Genomic DNA, 24311 nt, shown 5'->3' on the forward strand with positions numbered 1-24311 from the left:
TCCGTAAGAGTAGTAACAGGAGCACCGGGTCCACCTTCCATTGAAATTGTCTCCCCTCTTTGAACATTTCAAACCACCTTCGAGCTGTGCTGTGGGGAAGAATAGACTCTCCATAGGCCTCCTGTAACATTGTATAGGCCTCAGCTGAAGATTTGTTGAGACGAAAGCAGGATTTCAAAGTCACATATTGTTCCTAGCGTTTTGCCTCCATTGCAGTGGTAGGCGATACTGAACATGTCTGGCCTTGCCTGCCTCTCACAGGCGGGAACCACGAGTCCCAACAATGAAACTACTATGACGTGCTTGTTGCACATTAAGCTAACAGAATATCATAGGATTAAATTTTGGAGCGAGAAATTATGACCATAAAAATTATGATCATTCTTTATTGAACAGCCCTCGTATATGAAGTAAATCGAATATTCTTCCAAAAACCCATTTTTATTGACATTCAAAATTCCAGATTTTTGGTCTAGCATACCAAAAATAAGAAAAACGTAAAAAAATGTACTAAAATAAGTCAAAAACTACAACTTATAATCTGATTTGATCCATTATAAATGGTTTTTGAAAGCCTGCGACTGTAGATACAATAGGTTTGTTTATAAATAAATAAATCTTCTGCTACCAGTCACGATTTTCTTTATTTTACTATTTGCACGACGCGTTTCGAGAAATAATTCCCATTTTCAAGTGCGTTTTTATGATGTGTGTTAAGCCATTTCTTTTGATGTTGTCAGTGTGTGTGAGTCTGCTTCATTTTGTTGACTTTTACTGTAATACATAAGAAACGCGATTTTTAGTTGGGTGTCAATATTTTCTGTGAGGTTAGTGGCTAAAGTTTGAGAACAATTTGTACTTACAATTTTCTAATGGTCCATTTGTGTAGAGAGTCACACACACTTAACATCACACACAACTTGTACATTTTACACATCGAAAATATCTGATATAAACAAAACAGTTACAAAGATCTTCTTATAGGTAGTTCACAGAGATAACATTATAGGTCTTCCACAGATTATGATATGCTTTTGTACAGAGGTTAATTTATCTTTACAATTTGGCTCATGAATTACTTATACTGATTTTACATTTGTGCTATATTCACATTATAGAAAATATTAAATGAAAAACTTGAAAATGAATCAGTGAATTTCTTCAGATGTTTTGATGGTATACTTAAATAAAAATAGTAAAACATAGAAATAAGCACAAATGTAAAATCAGTATAAGTAATTCATGAGCCAAATTGTAAAGATAAATTAACCTCTGTACAAAAGCATATCATAATCTGTGGAAGACCTATAATGTTATCTCTGTGAACTACCTATAAGAAGATCTTTGTAACTGTTTTGTTTATATCAGATATTTTCGATGTGTAAAATGTACAAGTTGTGTGTGATGTTAAGTGTGTGTGACTCTCTACACAAATGGACCATTAGAAAATTGTAAGTACAAATTGTTCTCAAACTTTAGCCACTAACCTCACAGAAAATATTGACACCCAACTAAAAATCGCGTTTCTTATGTATTACAGTAAAAGTCAACAAAATGAAGCAGACTCACACACACTGACAACATCAAAAGAAATGGCTTAACACACATCATAAAAACGCACTTGAAAATGGGAATTATTTCTCGAAACGCGTCGTGCAAATAGTAAAATAAAGAAAATCGTGACTGGTAGCAGAAGATTTATTTATTTATAAACAAACCTATTAACTACAACTTAAATTCAGATTTTCATCAAACTGAACAAAACCTCAAAAGTCATCTTGAACGAGCCTGAACAAGCCTGAATGAGGCCCACGTAGGCCTGCGCACATTTAAATCATACATAAATATCTGTTGTACGAACATGTCAGTAGCAGAAAATAACAAAAATAAAAAAGTAAACAAATTAACAGCAAAGTCTACCTAACTCATCAATAAATATGCCATAAACCTATTTTACACGCTTAGAACGCAGCACGACTACCACTAACCATTAATAAACTAACCTAGCCTTTGTTCAGAAACACGGAGCGTTCCGGCATGACATACTGGGAGGCCTGGGGAAAACTGTTACGAATTCTAATTAGCTGTGCGGGGGCGTCGTATTGACAGTGTGTTTTCCATTGGTGGATGAAAACCTCACACAGTTAACGTCATCCATTTGTCATGGAAAATTTCCGCTATATCTCGTATCGACGTAATTCTGTATGCGTCCCAATGTTGCTGTGGTGGCGCGTTTGCTATCGCCATGTCTCCTGTCTTTTGAGGTTCTCCAGAACGACTTACATACAGAAGTGAATGTGTTATGATAGCCATGTGGAATTCAAATATCTCTTCCCGGTATCCTAACTCATTATTTATTTTTGTTATTGTGTCACGAAAATTGTGATAGTTCCTTCGACACCCTTCACCTAGTTAGTTTCAGTGTTCTCTTTCAATTGAAATAGCACTCCATTTTCAGTCATCGTCAGGTAGACGAGAAGTCGTACTCTGATAAACTAACGTAGATGTTGCGCTGTGAGAATTTTAAAAGTGTCCAAAGAAAACTGCAAAGGCAAATGTGACCATTTCATCGTATAATTTTGGAACTGTAGTTCTTCATGATGCTAATGGTTTCTTCCGTGCCTACTTGATAGAAAAAGTCATACTTATCAACGAGAAACACTAACTAAGAATATTCTTTACCTCAAATACTGCAAAATACTTATAACTTTATCGTTCAAATAATATTGTTCGTTAATATAAACTGACCAAAAAATAGTGAAGTGCCCAGAAGGGGAGGAGGAAGCGAAATGAAACTGCACGTGTGGAAAGGGTATGTGACGTTACTGCAGTAGTTGCAAAATCGGGTCAAATTGACGAAGAACTTGGCTATATGAGCTCACTTTCAGTATGATGTTGCACCCCTTCTGGCCTGGAAGCACTTACTGATTCGGTTGGGAAGAATGTCATATAACCATTGCATTCTCTCCTAAGGCAAGCTGGCTCACGTCTTATGTACCTGGTCCTTGATATCGTGGATACTGGCACTACAACGGAGTTCACATCCGAACTGATCACACTTATGTTCAATAGGAGACTGATCTGGGAATCATGTTGGCCACGGGAGTGCCTAGACATGTCATGTATTTACGAGCGTTGTCTTGTTGAAGTATGGCACCGCGATACTGTCAAATGGAGAATTAACACATGAGGATGTAGGATGACCGTGATATACCATTATGCCATAAGAGCCACTTAAGTCACTACCAGCCGTGACCTGATGTCATACCTGATGGGTTCCTACACCGTATCACAGGGAGTGACACAGCTGTACCTCTTCAAAACATTGGAACAATGGGACCTTCCCTCAGGCCGCCAGCGTACTCGCCAAAAATGGTCATCCGGGGGAGTGAAGAACTGCGATTCATCGGTTAACGCAATGCTACGACATTCATCAGCAGTTCATGCATCCCTGTTACGGCATCACTCCGAACGCAGTAGTCTACGCATGCAGCGATAATTATCTAGTCCAGCTGCTTCTAGTCTCCGCCGAATTGTTTTGGATGACGCAGAATGTTGTAGGAAATCGATTACTTTTTCTCCTATTACAGGTGGAGATGTGAAGTAGTTACGATGAACTTGGTGCACTACATGACGACATCCCCTGTGGTGGTCAGATATGTTCGACCGGAACCTTGACGACGAGTATACATGTCCTCACTTTCGCGTGCAGTCAATCATCGGGCCAGTGTCACATACGAATGCTCCACAAATCAGGATAGTACAGGATTCGAGGAAAGGCCGCTAGCCCTGATGGGATACCAGTTCGATTTTACACAGAGTACGCGAAGGAACTTGCCCCCATTCTTGCAGCGGTGTACTGTAAGTCTTTAGAAGAGCGTAGCGTCCCAAAGGATTGGAAAAGGGCACAGGTCATCCCCGTTTTCAAGAAGGGACGTCGAACACGTTGCTATTCACAATATACATAAATGACCTTGTGGATGACATCGGAAGTTCATTGAGGATTCATTGAGGCTTTTTGCGGATGATGCTGTGGTATATCGAGAGGTTGTAACAATGGAAAATTGTACTGAAATGCAGGAGGATCTGCAGCGAATTGACACATGGTGCAGGGAATGGCAATTGAATCTCAATGTAGACAAGTGTAATGTGCTGCGAATACATAGAAAGAAAGATTCCTTATCATTTAGCTACAATATAGCAGGTCAGCAACTGGAAGCAGTTACTTCCATAAATTATCTGGGAGTAGGCATTGGGAGTGATTTAAAATGGAATGATCATATAAAGTTGATCGCCGGTAAAGCAGATGCCAGAAAAATCCTAAGGAAATGCAATCCGAAAACAAAGGAAGTAGGTTACAGTACGCTTGTTCGCCCACTGCTTGAATACTGCTCAGCAGTGTTGGATCCGTACCAGATAGGGCTGATAGAAGAGATAGGGAAGATCCAACGGAGAGCAGCGCGCTTCGTTACAGGATCATTTAGTAATCGTAAAAGCGTTACGGAGATGATAGATAAACTCCAGTGGAAGACTCTGCACGGGAGACGCTCAGTAGCTCGGTACGGGCTTTTGTTGAAGTTTCGAGAACATACAGGGTGTTTAAAAAATGACCGGTATATTTGAAACGACAATAAAAACTAAACGAGCAGCGATAGAAATACACCGTTTGTTGCAATATGCTTGAGACAACAGTACATTTTCAGGCGGACAAACTTTCGAAATTACAGAAGTTACAATTTTCAACAACAGATGGCGCTGCAAGTGATGTGAAAGATATAGAAGACAACGCAGTCTGTGGGTGCGCCATTCTGTACGTCGTCTTTCTGCTGTAAGCGTGTGCTGTTCACAACGTGCAAGTGTGCTGTAGACAACATGGTTTATTCCTTAGAACAGAGGATTTTTCTGGTGTTGGAATTCCACCGCCTAGAACACAGTGTTGTTGCAACAAGACGAAGTTTTCAACGGAGGTTTAATGTAACCAAAGGACCGAAAAGCGATACAATAAAGGATCTGTTTGAAAAATTTCAACGGACTGGGAACGTGACGGATGAACGTGCTGGAAAGGTAGGGCGACCGCGTACGGCAACCACAGAGGGCAACGCGCAGCTAGTGCAGCAGGTGATCCAACAGCAGCCTCGGGTTTCCGTTCGCCGTGTTGCAGCTGCGGTCCAAATGACGCCAAAGTCCACGTATCGTCTCATGCGCCAGAGTTTACACCTCTATCCATACAAAATTCAAACGCGGCAGCCCCTCAGCGCCGCTACCATTGCTGCACGAGAGACATTCGCTAACGATATAGTGCACAGGATTGATGACGGCGATATGCATGTGGGCAGCATTTGGTTTACTGACGAAGCTTATTTTTACCTGGACGGCTTCGTCAATAAACAGAACTGGCGCATATGGGGAACCATGTTGCAGTCCCATCGTCCCTGCATCCTCAAAAAGTACTGGTCTGGGCCGCCATTTCTTCCAAAGGAATCATTGGCCCATTTTTCAGATCCGAAACGATTACTGCATCACGCTATCTGGACATTCTTCGTGAATTTGTGGCGGTGCAAACTGCCTTGGAGGACACTGCGAACACCTCGTGGTTTATGCAAGATGGTGCCCGGCCACATCGCACGGCCGACGTCTTTAATTTCCTGAATGAATATTTCGATGATCGTGTGATTGCTTTGGGCTATCCGAAACATACAGGAGGCGGCGTGGATTGGCCTCCCTATTCGCCAGACATGAACCCCTGTGACTTCTTTCTGTGGGGACACTTGTAAGACCAGGTGTACCGCCAGAATCCAGAAACAATTGAACAGCTGAAGCAGTACATCTCATCTGCATGTGAAGCCATTCCGCCAGACACGTTGTCAAAGGTTTCGGGTAATTTCATTCAGAGACTACGCCATATTATTGCTACGCATGGTGGATATGTAGAAAATATCGTACAATAGAGTTTCCCAGACCGCAGCGCCATCTGTTGTTGAAAATTGTAACTACTGTAATTTCGGAAGTTTGTCTGCCTGAAAATGTACTGTTGTCCCAAGCATATTGCAACAAACGGTGTATTTCTATCGCTGCTCGTTTAGTTTTTATTGCCGTTTCAAATATACCGGTCATTTTTGAAACACCCTGTACCTTCACCGAGGAGTCAAGCAGTATATTGCTCCCTCCTACGTATATCTCGCGAAAAGACCATGAGGATAGAATCAGAGAGATTGGAGCCCACACAGAGGCATACCGACAATCCTTCTTTCCACGAACAATACGAGACTGGAATGGGAGGGAAAACTGATAGAGGTACTCAAGATACCCTCCGCCACACACCGTCAGGTGGTTTGCGGAGTATGGATGTAGATGTAGATGTAGAAAATTAGGTCCTTTCAAACTCTGTCAGAGGCTGATAACACTTTGTCACACAAGTAAGCGGCATCACCGTACCCGCCAAAGTGATCACTGAACATCTTGACGCTGTTCACGTCCTTTATATATCCTACCAGATCTGGTAACAACATTAAACACGAATAAAGCTAATGTATGCTGGCAGCCGTTCTATCACAGAGAATTGCAACTCCAGTCATTTACATACTCGCCTATGGTGTGTACGTGTACGAAGCTACATTCCCATTCGACCATGTCTCCTGGGTGTTTAACTGTTTTTGTCAGAAATTGTAATAAGATTTGTTTAGTGAGAAAAGCATCATTTTTTTTACTAGCTAGTGCGTATTTCTTTTACTACAGAGCAAATCTCACGTGTTGTATTAAGAATGGTTTTACACAATTAGATAGTAGAATAGGTGAATAAGTAAAACAAGGAGGCCTCTAGTTTTGAGCACTTACTTGGATTGATTCTCCTTCCGAGGAAATGATATCTGTCATCTTGTTGTACTCTATTTCGTGGAATTTTACGTAGCGAATGTTATCAAAAATAGACAGCAAGTGGTTCTGGATGGTGTGCGAATCCGAGGCTTGCCCCAGGATCTCCAGCAGCGCGGGGTCCGAAACGAAGAAGAACCGTGGAAACATCGTTCTCTTCTTTTCGAGGTAGCTGATGAAGAAAGATATCATGATTTTGAATAGCCTGAACCTATCTTCTTGTTCAAACATTCTCATTATTACACGAGAGAACACACTTTTTGTCTTTGTTTCACTTCCGCAAAAAATGGGCAAAGTGGGTATTTCTTAAATAACAAAGGCTCAACATTTGTCTGGCTGTATCGCAGAATTTAAACAGTGAATTGTGTAAAGAGAAAAAAGAGCAAAAGGGAAAAAGAGTTCTTAACGGTAAGATATATTTCCTCCAATCGACAGAAACTGTTATTTATCTACAAATGATGATTCACCAATAGCGACTATACAATCTGCGACTATCCTACGCCGAACGTACTCTTCACAGACTATCACATAACTACTATTTATGTAACTAAAAACTCATTATCGGTAAGTAACTAATGTAACTGTGTGTGCCGGATTTTAAGAAAGCTGCCTAGGTTATGTTTATCCATTTCTTAACTATTAGACACTAAAACTAGCAAAACACTATTAATTAATGATTAAGTACTTAAACTGAACGATGACAACTGAAGCCTCAATTAATACTCTCCGACAAATTAGTTTTCGTCATTAGTGCATTGCATTTGTTGTGTTTTACCATTAAATGAAAAATGACGTTTTCACATCGGAAAACAATCGGAAATTGCAGCGGTGACGTTTTGGAATTGGCATAGGGAGAGAATTATTTCGAATTATAAGTTTATGTTTATCCTAGTGTCCGCAAAGTACTAAGGACAAATTCTTGCCATGATTGAAGCTGACAGTCTTCTTTAACATGTTCGATGCAGACGAGACATAAAAATGGTGACGATGGGAGCTATACTAAAAGTACGAGGCGTATTTTTTAAGTACGTACCGTTTTGAAATTAAAAAAAGACGTGCTAAGATATCTCAATAATTTTATTTTTACATGAAAGCCTGTACCTTAATCTACTTTTCTACATAATTTCCGTCAATATTGAGGCACTTGTCATAACGTTGTACCAGTTTTTGAATACCCTCCTCATAGAAGTCTGCCGACTGACTTGTTAACCACTGCATCACCACTGTTTTGTCTTCGTCATCGTCTTGAAGACGCTGACCGCCCAGGTGTTTCTTCAAGTGCAGGAACAGATGGTAGTCGCTTGGCGCAAGATCGGGGCTGTACGGAGGATGATCTAGAGTTTCCCATCGAAAAGATGTGATGAGATCTTTGGTCTGATTCGCCACATACGGACGGGCATTGTCTTGCAGTAAAAATATGCCCTTGCTCAACTTCCATGGACTGTTGCTTTAATTCTGGTGTGACGTAGGCCGCCCATGTTTCATCGCCCGTAGCAGTTTGGCACAAGAAATCATCACCGTCGTTGTGGCACCGCTCAAGGAAAGTCAATGCACTGTCTAAACGTTTGGTTTCGTGCCCATCCGTCAACATTTTCGGTACCCAACATGCGCACAATTTTCGGTAATTTAAGTGCTCGGTCACAATGCCATACAAAACACAACGAGAAACATTAAGAAAGTCATCCCGCAAGGAGGAAATCGTGAAGCGTCTGTTTTCTCTCACCTTATTATCCACTTCTTGCACCAAAATTTCATTAATGACCGAAGGACGCCCACTCCGTTGTTCATCATGCACATTTGTGCGGCCATCTTTAAATGCTCTCACCCACTTTCTTACCATTCCATCACTCATAACGTTTTCTCCGTAAACTGCACAGATCTCACGATAAATATCGATCGCTTTTAGGCCTTTAGCACTAAGAAATCTTATAACAGCCCGTTCTTCACAGTCGACGGGACTCACGATTATCGGAGGCATCCTTAACACTCAGTACACAACGGTGACAAGGAAGACTCAGACTGTAAAGGCGTCAGTGCGTAGATTAAGGTACAGGTTTTCATGTAAAAATAAAATTATTGAGATATCTTAGCACGTCGTTTTTTAATTTTAAAACGGTACTTACTTAAAAAAACACCCCTCGTATTACAATTAGTTTCGAGTGCTGCTAGCAGAATCTGCCATAAGAGCCGGATGCGTTAGGTAAACTACGCAAAAAAGTCTTAAGCAACCATAATTTCATACATAGGATGCGAAGTTTCCTGCCTAACTGGCGTTCACCACAGCCATGTCATTCAGCCGCTATCGTGAGACAGAAAACATTGAGGATCTATTATGTAGTGGTTGGGTTGTCTGCGGTCAACAAAACCAGCTGATTGCACTATTTTAAACACTGAAAAATATGGCGTGAGTGTAACTGCCGTTCCTGTATTAATTTACACACAGTACTTCACCTACCATACATTGTTGGGAAATGCGTACATAATGAACACATTTATTACATCATATTCTATGACATGTTTTATTACGTAATTTCAACTGAGTCTTTTCAGAACCATGTTTGCTTATATCAAATTCATACGCTTCTCATAAATCGCCATTAATGAATGTATCATCATTTTTTTTCCTTAATTGAATTTCGATTCCCCCTGAAGGGGGGCGGGCTGGCAGCAGCTTAGTACGCTGTTCTACAGCCTACAGACTTCTTAAAACGTAAAAGAAAAGAAACAATAAAAGCAGGGGATAAAACGGTGACTTAAATTGTAAAACGGCAGAAAAGTGTGGAAAGTTAAAACATAAAGCAAAGGGGTTGGCAATGCTAATAAAATACACAGGTATCAGACAGGTAACACAGTAGACACACAATGAAAAAAACATGGCGACAGACTGGTTTCTGTTTGCAAGAAATAAAAAATCACACCCAGCGACAGTATGATGTCCGTTCGCAACACTTCCCAAAAGATGCACAACACTGTAAAACACTGCACGAAAATGTCGGCACAAAGATGAAACTCCCTAGCCAAGGGCAGACGGGGAGGGGGGACCTGGACAGATGTGGGGGAAAACAAGGAGGGAGGAGAGGAAAAAACGAAAGGGACAGGACTCATAAGGGGGGATAGGGGCAGGGCAGATGCGAGAGGGAATGGGAAAAGACAGAGGAGGGAAATGCAAAAGGACTCAGGGGAGAGAAGGGGGGCAGAGAGAGGGTAGGTGGGGAAAAAAGAGGATGGTAGGGGGGGAGAGGGAGCCCGGGAAAAGGACAGAGGAAAGGAGGGGGAGTGAGGATCAGAGTTGATAGGAGGGATAAATGGAGGGAGAGAGGGCATCATCTGGGAGGGGGAGTTGATGGAAGCCACCTTGGGAAAGGAGATGAAGGGTGTAGAGATGGAGGGTAGGGGGGACACAACAGTGAAGACGTGGCAGGGGGCGGGGATGGGAGAGGAGAAGAGCAACCAGGGGGTGAGGGGGATCAAGGTGGCGGGAGGTGTAGAGCATGCGGAGATGTTCAAGGAATAGAAGCAGATGGGGGAATGGAATGAGATCACAGACGATCCGCGTGGGGGACGGGAGGCGTATATGGAAGGCGAGGCGGAGTGCATGACGCCCAAGGATCTGGAGGGACTTATAGAATTTGGGAGGGGGGGGGGGCAGATATTCAGGCGGGACTGGCATATGTATCATCATTGCAGAAACACCCTTTATATGAATTCAATGTCAGGCTGCGTGAGCCACATACTCGAACTGTTTGCTCACTATATCGTTGTGTGGACGGAAGTGTCATGGTTAGGTGAAAGTAAAGCAGCTGAGAGCTTCAATAGGTACATCCCCACACTCAGTCTCATTGGTTATACAGGGTGAACATTAATAAAACCGACAAACTGCAGGGACGGATTCCTGACTGGGAAAGGGGGAAACATGGCCCTATGAACATTTGTCCGGAAATGCATCGTTGCCACGGTAGATGGCTCTGGCGAATGACAGTCCCTCTGGCCATGTGTCGTATGTTACTTGCGTGTTGGAGGCTGTGTGATTGACTCAGCGTACTGTGAGCAACAGCATGGTCTGGTATTCATGTCGGAACAAGCCGAAATGGTGTTTGTGTATGACTAAGCAGATAGTAACGGAGAGGCAGCACAGCTATACCAAAGGAAGTACCCTCACACACACCAGCCGCATCACACAACGTTTCAAGTCCTTTTTGGGAGTTTCTGTGATCTCGAGCCCTTCAAAAGAGACGAACGAGTATGGAGGCGGCGGACTGGCGCACGCCATATTTGGAGGACAGTGTTCTAAAGGACATTGAGAAGAACCCTTGAACAAGCTCAAGACAAATGGCCTGTCAACATTATGTAAGCTATAGTACGATTATGTGTATTCTGCATGACAACCGCTACTATCACTACCACCCGAAACGAGTGCAGGGATTATCAGCAGCGGATTTCCCTCTACGGGAAGGATTTTGTCGATGGTTTTGGCACCAGATCATCACAATTATGGGATATATGCCATCAGTCCTTTTTACCGACGAAGCAACCTTTACCAGTCTGCATAACTGTCATTTTAGAGCTCCAGACAATCCTCGGGGAATGGTTGAGACGTCTCACTGGCGCCGGTTCGGCATCAACGTGTGGGGAGGGATTCTTGGCGACCGTACTTGGACCCGTTATTATTCCACAACGCCTCGACGAAGGAACGTATCTGGACATCCTGCGGAATACTCTGCCTGGGCTACTTCAGAATGTGACTTCGGCAATACGACCAGTTACGTGGTGTCTGCATGACGGAGCATCATCACATTTCCGAATTACAGTTCGCCTACACCTCAAGAACATCTTCCACGGACCTTGGACAGGACGCGGAGGCCCTGTAGCATGGCCTGCTAGATCACCGGACTTAAACCCCCTGGATTTTTACCTCTGTGGAAATCTGAAAAGCGTTGTGTATGCTAAACCAGTTCCTGATGTGCAGACTCTTCAACAGTGTGTTCACGACGCCTGTGGCGCTATTGAGAGAGAGGCCGGGACTTGGGAAAGAGTGCGGCAATCCATGATGCGACGTGTGATTTTCACCTTGTGTAGTTAGGCATAATGAATTATTTCGAAATTTTTTTAGCTCTTTAGTGTATCTCCTAATAATACCCTGAACAAGACCCTTGTTTCAAGGAAAGAAGGACGGTGAAAATTTAAAGCCCATCGACGAAATCAGTAGAGACGGAGCGCTAGTTCAGAATGACAAGACTTATAGACTGTGTGTTATTGCGAAAGAACCTTCACAGCTTCCGCACTGAATGATTGAAGGGACGATAGGAAACGAATTCGTGTCCAGTCTGCTAACCTTGGCGCCGACTTGCTCGCCAAGAACACTTTTCCCCTTATTCTCGACTACTGTCGAGTGCTTAAAATGTTCACTGATTACATGTAAACTTGACGGCCGATGAAATCTAGCGATGTGCTGTTAGATTTGTGATTAGTAACTGCGAGCGTTTTATGGATTGTAAGTACACTGTTTAGGTTTTTATATTGGCAACGCCACGTAGCGCTCTGTATGAAAATCACAGGCTGTGCTGTGTGCAGTCTGTGGCTGGTTTGCATTGTTGTTGGCTATTGTAGTGTTGGGCAGTTGGCTGTTAACAGCGCGTAGCGTTGTCCAGTTGAAGGTGAGCCGCCAGCAGTGGTGGATGTGGGGAGAGAGATGGCGGAGTTGTGAGAGCGGATGATCTGGACAGAGACAGTAAATTTGTAAGACTGGATGTCATATATATATATATATATATATACACTCCTGGAAATTGAAATAAGAACACCGTGAATTCATTGTCCCAGGAACGGGAAACTTTATTGACACATTCCTGGGGTCAGATACATCACATGATCACACTGACAGAACCACAGGCACATAGACACAGGCAACAGAGCATGCACAATGTCGGCACTAGTACAGTGTATATCCACCTTTCGCAGCAATGCAGGCTGCTATTCTCCCATGGAGACGATCGTAGAGATGCTGGATGTAGTCCTGTGGAACGGCTTGCCATGCCATTTCCACCTGGCGCCTCAGTTGGACCAGCGTTCGTGCTGGACGTGCAGACCGCGTGAGACGATGCTTCATCCAGTCCCAAACATGCTCAATGGGGGACAGATCCGGAGATCTTGCTGGCCAGGGTAGTTGACTTACACCTTCTAGATCACGTTGGGTGGCACGGGATACATGCGGACGTGCATTGTCCTGTTGGAACAGCAAGTTCCCTTGCCGGTCTAGGAATGGTAGAACGATGGGTTCGATGACGGTTTGGATGTACCGTGCACTATTCAGTGTCCCCTCGACGATCACCAGTGGTGAACGGCCAGTGTAGGAGATCGCTCCCCACACCATGATGCCGGGTGTTGGCCCTGTGTGCCTCGGTCGTATGCAGTCCTGATTGTGGCGCTCACCTGCACGGCGCCAAACACGCATACGACCATCATTGGCACCAAGGCAGAAGCGACTCTCATTGCTGAAGACGACACGTCTCCATTCGTCCCTCCATTCACGCCTGTCGCGACACCACTGGAGGCGGGCTGCACGATGTTGGGGCGTGAGCGGAAGACGGCCTAACGGTGTGTGGGACCGTAGCCCAGCTTCATGGAGACGGTTGCGAATGATCCTCGCCGATACCCCAGGAGCAACAGTGTCCCTAATTTGCTGGGAAGTGGCGGTGCGGTCCCCTACGGCACTGCGTAGGATCCTACGGTCTTGGCGTGCATCCGTGCGTCGCTGCGGTCCGGTCCCAGGTCGACGGGCACGTGCACCTTCCGCCGACCACTGGCGACAACATCGATGTACTGTGGAGACCTCACGCCCCACGTGTTGAGCAATTCGGCGGTACGTCCACCCGGCCTCCCGCATGCCCACTATACGCCCTCTCTCAAAGTCCGTCAACTGCACATACGGTTCACGTCCACGCTGTCGCGGAATGCTACCAGTGTTAAAGACTGCGATGGAGCTCCGTATGCCACGGCAAACTGGCTGACACTGACGGCGGCGGTGCACAAATGCTGCGCAGCTAGATGGAAACAACCATGCATGAGCAGCGCCTATTAGACAGAGGGGTCCGACAGCCGATCAGTTCCAGTCATTCCACCAGGAAGGAGGTACACGGTTTGTCTGTAGTTCAACCATGCCTAGACGGTTAATACCGCGGTTCGATCGCGTCCGCATTGTTACTTTGTCACGGGAAGGGCCCTCAACAAGGGAAGTGTCCAGGCGTCTCGGAGTGAAACAAAGCGACGTTTTCGGACATGGAGGAGATACAGAGAGACAGGAACTGTCGATGACATGCCTCGATCAGGCCGCCCAAGGGCTACAGCTGCAGTGGATGACCGCTACCTACGGATAATGGCTCGGAGGAACCCTGGCAGCAACGCCACCATGTTCAATAATGATTTTCGTGCAGCCACAGAACGTCGTGTTACGACTCAAACTGCACGCAATAAGCTACATGATGTGCAACTTCACTCCCGACGTCCATAGCGAGGTCCGTCTTTGCAACCACGACACCATGCAGCGCAGTACAAATGGGCCCAATAACATGCCGAATGGACCGCTCAGGATTGGCATCACATTCTCTTCATCGACATGCCTTCAACCAGACAATCGTTGGAGACGTGTTTGGAGGCAAGCAGGTCAGGCTGAACGCTTTAGACACACTGTTGGTTGGTTGGTTGGGGGAAGAGACCAAACAGCGAGGTCATCGGTCTCATCGGATCAGGGAAGGATAGGGAAAGAAGTCGGCCGTGTCCTTTCAAAGGAACCATCCCAGCATTTGCCTGGAGCGATTTAGGGAATTCACGGAAAACCTAAATCAGGATGGCCGGACGCGGGACTGAACCGTCGTCCTCCCGAATGTGAGTCCAGTGTGCTACCACTGCGCTACCCCGCTCGGTAGACACACTGTCCAGCGAGTGCAGCAAGGTGGAGGTTCCCTGATGTTTTGGGATGGCATTATGTTGGGCCGACGTACGCCGCTGGTGGTCATGGAAGGCGCCATAACGGCTGTACGATACGTGAATGCCATCCTCTGACCGATAGTGCAACCATATCGGTAGCATACTGACGAGGCATTCGTCTTCATGGACGACAGTTCGCACCCCCATCGTCAACATCTCGTGAAAGACTTCCTTCAGGATAACGACATCGCTCGACTAGAGTGGCCAGCATGTTACTCAGACATGAACCCTATCGAACATGCCTGGGATAGATTGAAAAGGACTGTTTACGGAGGACGTGACCCAACAACCACTCTGAGGTATCTACGCCGAATCGCCGTTGAGGAGTGGGACAATCTGGACCAGCAGAGCATTGGTGAACTTGTGGATAGTATGCCACGACGAATACAGGCATGCATCAATGCAAGAGGACGTGCTTCAGGGTATTAGAGGTGCCGGTGTGTACAGCAGTCTGGACCACCACCTGTGAAGGTCTCGCTGTATGGTGGTACAACATGCAATGTGTGGCTTTCATGAGCATTAAAAAGGGCGGAAATGATGTTTATGTTGATCTCTATTCCAATTTTTTGTACTGGTTCCGGAACTCTCGGAACCGAGGTGATGCAAAACTTTTTATGATGTGTGTATATGAGTAAGAAAATTCCGCTGATGATACCACACCGTATGACGATAGTGCGTGTTATTTATCAAAACGCCGATCTCTTTAAATTCTCACATTATGCTACAGTCTGCAAAAATTGTTTTTATGTGAAGAAAAACAGTTTCCTCAACGCAGCTTACAGATGTACAGTGCATATTTATTTATTTGCGGACCTTGCTATTTTGAAAATATACAGTGTTTGTGGCAATAAATTCTGCAGTGGAAGAGCTAGCTAATCTCTGTCCACGTTAGCATCTGTGCTTGAAATATTTCGTCTTACGCCATTTTCCGTTCCGGTGGACACATTGTTTCCCAGGCAGCGCTTCATATATTGCTTGGGGTTGTGGTAGAGAAATAGTTTTTAGTATTCATATATCTGACGTTTGCGTGGCCGGAATATTTGAGAACTCTGTGTAAGTGCACGTAGCACAAGTCAAGGGAGGAAATATAGGGGATAAATTCGTGTAGTCGCAGATTTTTGTACAGTGGTAAGGAGGACTGTCGTCAACAACTTACTAAAAATCCTGATCTGCTGAGTGTGAGCTTGAAGGTGGCGGTTGGGTGTGGCTTTTAAAGGTCACTTTTTATGTTTCTCTTAAATATCCGGAAAACCACTGCTTCTAGCGAAAATATTTCCCAGCACAAAATTAAACTAAATTAATTTTCATACGAAAGAGGTTCTATCCATTTTTTCTTTAGAACTAATAATTCCCATATTGTAGGTGATGGAAAAATCACAGCTTATTATATTAAAAACAGTGTTTTAATGGTATGAAATTAATATTTATTGTTAAATGGAGTGGGTTAAGAACACATATTCAGTGTCCCACATTTAAGTGCTGTAACACCATATTATGGGATAAATTGTATCTGGGGGGAGGGGTGTAACAAGGCAAAAAGGGGTGAGAGGGGCTGAGTTTAGAAGCGTCTGTGGTCATTCACTTCCCAAAATATATGGCCAGCAAACTAACAGCGAGCAGGCAGTTCCTCATTCTCTGTACCTCACTACAGCACAAAAGCAACTACAGGGCGTTTCACGAAGTTATACTGACCCTTCTGACGTGAAGTTATTTTGTCTATTCACATAAGAGAACTGGACGGGACATGCTGGGGAGGTACAGTCCGTCCGTCAACTGAAAAGCGATCTGCGTTCGTGATGGGAAAAGTCGCCTTTCTGGAAGAACATCGCAGATGCCGTACAGGATGAATAGAAATCAATTTCCCCTCTAACAGTGTAAAATAGTGTACAGAGGTTTATATAGAATCTGACCATATGTTTCTCTTCCTCTAATATTATTAGCAACTCATCTCTGTATTCAAAGTAGTGTTAACACACTTCCCAGCTGTGCCAGCACACAATGTTGCCAGTGATTCACGAGGCGATCTGCTGAAGGGTCGGTATAGCTTTGTGAAATACCCTGCAGTTGTTTTTTGTGACCTAGTGGGGCAGAGAGAGTAGGGAATCGCCTGCTCGCTGTTCAGTTCGTAGGCGTACAAGGACAGCAGTGCATGATCACAATCCGCCGGCGATCTCCCTTCCTTCACGCGATATCCTCCCCCTCCCCTTCTCACCCCCCCCCCCCCCCCCCCGCCAGTCCGTCATAACCCACAGAACACAATTTACTCCTTAATATGGTACTACTACACTTATGTAGTACACATATTTGATATTTGTTATTAATCCACTTTATTTAGCAATCAAGTTTAATTTCATAACACTGAAACGCTATTTTTAATAATCTGCGGTTTTTAAATCCCCTGTAATCGAGAAACTACTAGTCCTTGAGAAAAAAAGTTAATGTGAATTTTCAGTAGGAAATTTAATGTACTTTAATTCAATAATGGGAAATATTTGCGATAGAAGCCGTAGTTCTCGAGATATTCAAGAAAAATATAAAGATGTGACCTCTCAACTGCTACCCCACTCCCAGGCTTACGCACTACCAGTCAGGAGTTTTATATTTTGTTCACGAAACCCCCATACCACTGCACAAAAATTTGCAATTACACGAAATTTTTTCCGTACTCGCTTTTTTTGGTTTTCCTTGAATGGGCTAATGACACTTAACGAAGAACCGTGTAAGGCAGTCTTCGTTGGTGTTACAGTTACGCCATTTGTTACAGAATCAATTCAGGCTCCACTTAGCAACCAAGCCTAAGTGTCAAATATCTGATGGTCTTCGTTACTTTTGTATTGTTAGCGAAGTGCAGTATTAGCTGATAGTGTTGCCAGAATCAGCTATTACGTTGTAAATTTGGTCCATCAGTTTGAAACAGTAGTCCGTTGCAATTTGTAAATAACCTTCTGTCAGAGGTACTCAGTAACTTACGAAACCTAAACTTAACTACCCTAGGCTAGATGGATGGCAGTGTTATGTTTAGATACTGAAACTGTAATGATCACACAGGCAACACGTAAAGAACGGAATTAGGTTCAGGTAGGTGACAACTGCATATTAGGAATAAGTAAACCGCTCGAAAAACGAAGCATAATCCTTTGCAGCGCTGTAGTTCTCCAAATCTGGTGACACTGAAAAGATTTGCATTTTGTGGGGTGGTTTTAAGAACAGCATTGCTTTAAGACGGTTACCTACGTGATCGAAATATTCTGAGCTACGTTGTGTCTCGTGTGCAGAAGGCTTCATGTTGGTTCTCGACAATTTCTCCGTCTTTTAATTTGGATAAATTAAGATTAGGGTTTAGTATCGCGTAAGTCTGTTGATTATCAGAGACGAAGAAAAAGTTGGGATAAGACAAGCCTGGGACAGGATTCGACCGTCGCCATATCAACGCAACCCCTTGAGGGCTTTTGTTGATCATTTAGAAATTTGGAGCAATGTACGGACCCGCTGAGAGACTTCTGGCAGAGCTCCAGCTGCTCCTGGAGGTGCGGCAGCAGCTGCTTCAGCATGTCGTCGCCCACGCAGCACGCCACCACGCCTGGCGTCTCGTGCGCGCGCTGCATAATCTTCTGCCACGACTTGTCGATCTTGCTGAACCTGCAGACAACAGCGTGTATCATGAGTTGCTAGAGCAGCGGTAAACATTCTATTCAAATTTAAAAGGGTATCAATCCATAAAAACTTGTCAGCACTGTATTTAGTCGTGTATCTGTTAAATTATTACTCTACCACAAATCAATAATCAGTAAGTGAAATCAAATCAAGCAGAAGTATTATCAAAAACGAGCTACAAGTTAAATACATTGTGAAATTGAAGCCATTGGAACCTATCACAAATCTCCATTTTCAAGAGAGGAAAATTGTTTGGACATTAACGAAACCCAGTTAATTTGCAAACGTTCCATATTCAATGGTAAAAGACCTTCAGTTTTTTAGGTATAAGATGGTGCACGACCGACACTTTATATAACTAGTTTTAAAAATATGTAGAAAATTACCGTCCATAAAACTCTATGACTGAAGAATTAACAATATACTACAAATAGCTCTAAAATATTATACAGCACTTAAATGTGTAGAGATCGAAATATTTACAAATGCTGCACAAAACAAAAGCTCATGTCCAGAAACAACAGAAACTGTGCAAAATCTAGGAAATTATTGTTTAAGGCAGTCTCTTGTGTTCTCTCCTTCATATGATTCTAAAATAAGTCACTAGACTGAAATACCAACCAAATAAATACAGAAACACGTGTTCATAGGTACACTATCCTCTACGTCTAACAGTCGCACCAAGTACACGCGACTCGTGGGCAAAAATCAGAGCACTTTGGTATACATCTATGTTTGACGGTCATCTTTTCCTGTACATCTTCATTAGTGTCTTATTATTTTATTTTATGTTTGACAGTCTGTAGAAGTATGTTACAGAAGTCCACTATTACAGAAGATCCTAATAAGGATGAGAGTCTATGACAATGAACTTGACTACATGGTTTAATATTTAAGTGGTTCAAATGGCTCTGAGCACTATGCGACTTCTGAGGTCATCAGTCGCCTAGAACTTAGACCTACTTAAACCTAACTAACCTAAAGACATCACACACATCCATGCCCAAGGCAGGATTCGAACCTGCGACCGTAGCGGTCACGCGGTTCCAGACTAAAGCGCCTAGAACCGCACGGCCACACCGGCCGGCTTAATATTCAAGTTTAATTCACCAAAGTGATCCCATTTGCGTTACTGTGAAATGAGGGTACATAAACTCAATATGCAGAAGCTACGACTGCTTTCAAAGCACTCCGTCTTCAGGCCACAAGTGGCCCATCTGGACCATCCGACTGCCGTGTCATCCTCAGATAAGGATGCGGCGGCCGGGATGGTCACCCATCCAAGTGCCGTTCACGCCCAACAGCGCTTATCTTCGGTGATCTGAAGGGAACCGGTGTATCCACTGCGGCAAGACCGTTGCCCGCTTTCAAAGCGTTACATTATTAATATTTTTTCGGTAAAGTCAAACTTAATAAATGCACCACATTCTCGTGGAAATTAGCAATTCACAGCATTGTCATCGTATAGTCTCAGGTTTTATTCTGTGCCCATACACATGAGAAAAAACCTCTTTCAAGCGTAAGTCTGCGCAAAGAGAACTGATTGTCGAATGATTTTAATGAAAATTATGGAACGATAATTTATTCCATAAAATTTTTGTCCGTACGACAATCTTAAAATTTTCATGGTAAAATCGCTGTCTTTCAGGCTTTTCGCTTATGTAAGAAATTCTTAGCGTTGTAATATATATACACTTCGTTCATGAAACTACAGCTAGAAGAAAAACCAATATACTCTCACCTCTAGACGATCATTTAATTATTTCTGAAATTGGAAGTCACACTTGAGAAGCGGTTCACCCGTGGTATTTACTGATTTCTTAGAAATAGTATTTAATGCACAGAGTATACGAATTTATTTTACACAAATTGCAACAAAGGGAGCTCCGTAGGTGGGTGACACTGCAAGAGATGAATCTTTCTAACTGCTCTCCTTCAAACTCTACTTCTCTCTCTGTCATAAATGAAAAGGAAAATTATTCAAGGTTCATGAGTTTTGGCGTGGTATAATAATACTAGATCACAAATGTGAGTTTGTAAATCAATGTTCGTTTTTGATGCCTTCAAAATTGTGTTTTGCCCAGTCGTTTCAGGATCCTGAATTCGTCAGATGCACGTAAGTACCAATTTAGCCTTCATTTGATTTGGAAAAAAATGGTTTTGGGCCTTTACTGACCGAGAAAACGGGCGCTACCGAGTGACTGTGGGTCAGTTCGGTAGGTCTATTGGTAGTTTGATTGCGTGGCAACAGTCGCAGCCTGAAAACCGGACAAAGCCCATGCTAATACAACAGTTCGGCAGAACGCTTCATTTCTGTGTGCAGATGACATGGTAATGGAACAGTCTTCAGGAATCCTCTGCAGTCTGACACACTGCTGCATGACAACAGCTGCACCCAAGTCATCAACCTCCGTTCCAGAGGTTTCCAAGCGACACAGAGAAAGACTTGTTTCGCAGACTCTGCCCATCATCATCGGTAAGATACGCAGCCCAATTGTACCCATACTTATGACGCAGCCACTGCCTCCGTCTCCAGGAATAGAACCAACGACCGCCGTGTGACTGCCTGAGCTCAGGCAGCCAGCAGTCTGCCACCATCTCACGATCCAAGCCTCCCAGTGAATTCCAGCTAGCTCCGCACCGTGGGGACTGTTACCGCCCACTACTGCCCGCCACCACCCATTACCATCTGCTGCTGCTCTACAGGCTGCAATTCAGTGTTAATCACCAGGGTAACTCTATTGGGCCCACCTGCCTAGCCCTGGCTTCCGGGCGCCTCCTTGCCGTCCCACCACCTGTCTCACGCTACTGGCACTTTCGTGCCAGCATGCTTGGGTCTGACAGTCATCGCCAGTGGCGGCTCGTAAGTATACCTTCTGGATGTTCACAAATTTTTAGGTTCACATAAATATGAGAGTGTGAAATTAATAGCATTTGCTGTATAAGAGTTGTGCTTATCAACGCATTTGCACAACAACAGCCACTGCCAGTAATAATAACAACAGTAATAATAATAATAATATGTATAACTTGTCTGAACAAAGAAAAAATTGTTTTTGTGGAACTGCTGTTTTGTACATAATTACAGTTTAGGGCAAGAGCGAAATAATGTTTAAGCTTTCGCTACTCTCCATTTTGCATTTCTGTGTAAGTGGGTGTATTCATGCTTTCTTACACTACTGGCCATTAAAATTGCTACACCACGAAGATGACGTGCTACAGACGGGAAATTTAACCGACAGGAAGAAGATGCTATGATATGCAAATGATTAGCTTTTCAGAGCATTCACACAAGGTTGGCGCCGGTGGCGACACCTACAACGTGCTGACGTGAGGAAAGTTTCCAACCGATTTTTCATACACAAACAGCAGTTGACCGGCGTTGCCTGGTGAAACGTTGTTGTGATGCCTCGTGTAAAGAGGTGAAATGCGTACCATCACGTTTCCGACTTTGATAAAGGTCGGATTGTAGCCTATCGCGATTGCGGTTTATCGTATCGCGACATTGCTGCTCGCGTTGGTCGAGATCCAATGACTGTTAGCAGAATATGGAATCGGTGGGCTTAGGAGGGTAATACGGAACGCCGAGCTGGATTCCAACGGCCTCGTATCACTAGCAGTCGAGATGACAGGCATCTTATCCGCATGGCTATAATGGATCGTGCAGCCACGTCTCGATGCCTGAGTCAACAGATGGGGACGTTTGTGAGACAACAACCATCTGCACGAACAGTTCGACGACGTTTGCAGCAGCATGGACTATCAGCTCGGAGACAATGGCTGCAGCTACCCTTGATTGCATCACAGACAGGAGCGCCGGCGATGGTGTACTCAACGACGAACCTGGGTGCACGAATGGCAAAATGTCATTTTTTCGGATGAATCCAGGTTCTGTTTACAGCATCATGATGGTCGCATCCGTGTTTGGCGACATCGCGTTGGACGCACATTGGAAGCGTGTATTCGTCATCGCCATACTGGCGTATCATCCGGCATGATGGTATGGGATGCCATTGGTTACACGTCTCGGTCACCTCTTGTTCGCATTGACGGAACTTTGAACAGTGGACGTTACATTTCAGATGTGTTACGACCCGTGGCTCTACCCTTCATTCGATCCCTGCGCAACCCTACATTTCAGCAGGATAATGCACGACCGCATGTTGCAGGTCCTGTACGGGCTGCTACCCTGGCCAGCACCAATTGAAAACGTTTGGTCAATGGTGGCCGAGCAACTGGCTCGTCACAATACGCCTGACACTACTCTTGATGAACTGTGGTATCGTGTTGAAGGTGCATGGGCAGCTGTACCTGTGCATGCCATCCAATCTCTGTTTGACTCAATGCCCAGGCGTATCAAGGCCGTTATTACGGCCAGAGGTGGTTGTTCTGGGTACTGATTTCTCAGGATCTATGCACCCAAATTGCGGAAAATGTAATCACATGTCAGTTCTAGAATAATATATTTGTCCAATGAATACCCGTTTATCATCTGCATTTCTTCTTGGTGTAGCAATTTTAATGTCCAGTATTGTACTTTTTTGGGGGGAGGGGGGGAGGGGGGGAGGGGGCAAATATACAAGTTCCCTGACGCATGTATTAGGTAAAGAATTAACTTCCAGGCTGAAAATCAGATATTCTTACATTGTAACCATGTAATAACTTAGCTTACTGTAAAAATATTTATTACATGTACACTTTTAATCACGGTGATTTCATTTCGTCACTTTCTCAGTCAGCGGATCTGCTCTGGGAGATCGTACTTCCATTGTGGCAAACTTTTTCTAGTAATTTTCTTTTCTGTTAGCACTTTAAACAGATTCAACAGAGTTCACGCTGTCACTGCACACGAATGCCGATTCCTGTGCAGTTAACAACCAACTCCAAACACTAACTGCTGTTTGTGGAAATGATTAAATTCAAGTAGTAGCATCTACCAACATGGTCACTTGACTGAGAATCGTAAGGGCCAAAAGCACACCGTCGTCGATCCAACATTTAAGTAGATACCAGACAAAACAATTGAGTCAGCTTTTCCTGAATGTTCATATTTACAATGTTGGCCTTCAGCACAGATAAATTTGAATCACCATAATACCAAGTGATGTCACAAGCATGAATATATGGTACAGTCTCACAATCGGCGATGCCGTGCTTTATGGTTCCCAGAGCCTCAGATGGATTACAATATGATAAAACCCAAAACTTAATATACTATATTTCATTCAGAATCCCGATAAAATAGTTTTTTTTTATCGGTATAACAACAACATATGCTGAGTATAAAGTAATATGAAACGAAAGTAGAAGTTGTTATGATGTCGCAAATTCTTTCCTTATTCGCAATGGAAATACAAATTTGGACTGAATTTTCTCAAATTGAGAACTCAGAAGTAGCGAACTCTGTTTCACTTGGAAAAACTTTCAATAGCCCAGATCACATATACTAATTTTACTCTGTAGTGAGTGAATTCAAATATCTGAGAAGTGAGCTACCATCTAGCGGGATTTATCCCAGGTGGACAAAAGTCTGTTGTAGTGTGCTGCCATCTGGTGACACTAAAGTAAACTTGTAGGAGAGTGCAAGGGGTAACTGTGCACGCCGTTAACAGTGCCCTTTGTTGAGCAATTCCGTATGTACCTGGTGATCAAAAAATGAGTATAAATTTGAAAACTACATAAAACACGGAATAATGTAGATATAGAGGTAAAAATTGACACACATGCTTGGAATGACATGGGATTTTTATTAGAACCACCCCATATTGCTAGACGCGTGAAATATCTCTTGCGCGCGACGTTTG

At 43.8% G+C, this 24311-nt stretch overlaps 1 protein-coding gene across 1 annotated transcript in view; it reads right to left on the minus strand.

The window, feature by feature from the left end:
- LOC126471528 (dynein axonemal heavy chain 5) overlaps positions 1 to 24311 on the minus strand; it is a 1073018-nt gene that overhangs the window by 460524 nt on the left and 588183 nt on the right. Inside the window, exons 29-30 of the mRNA XM_050099754.1 lie at positions 18340 to 18492; positions 6835 to 7042 (exon numbers count right to left, since the gene is read on the minus strand). Of these exons, the coding sequence (XP_049955711.1) occupies positions 6835 to 7042; positions 18340 to 18492 (361 nt within the window). The remainder of the gene's footprint in view (positions 1 to 6834; positions 7043 to 18339; positions 18493 to 24311) is intronic.

Source organism: Schistocerca serialis, chromosome 3, assembly GCF_023864345.2.
Source record: "Schistocerca serialis cubense isolate TAMUIC-IGC-003099 chromosome 3, iqSchSeri2.2, whole genome shotgun sequence".
Lineage (NCBI taxonomy): Eukaryota > Metazoa > Arthropoda > Insecta > Orthoptera > Acrididae > Schistocerca > Schistocerca serialis.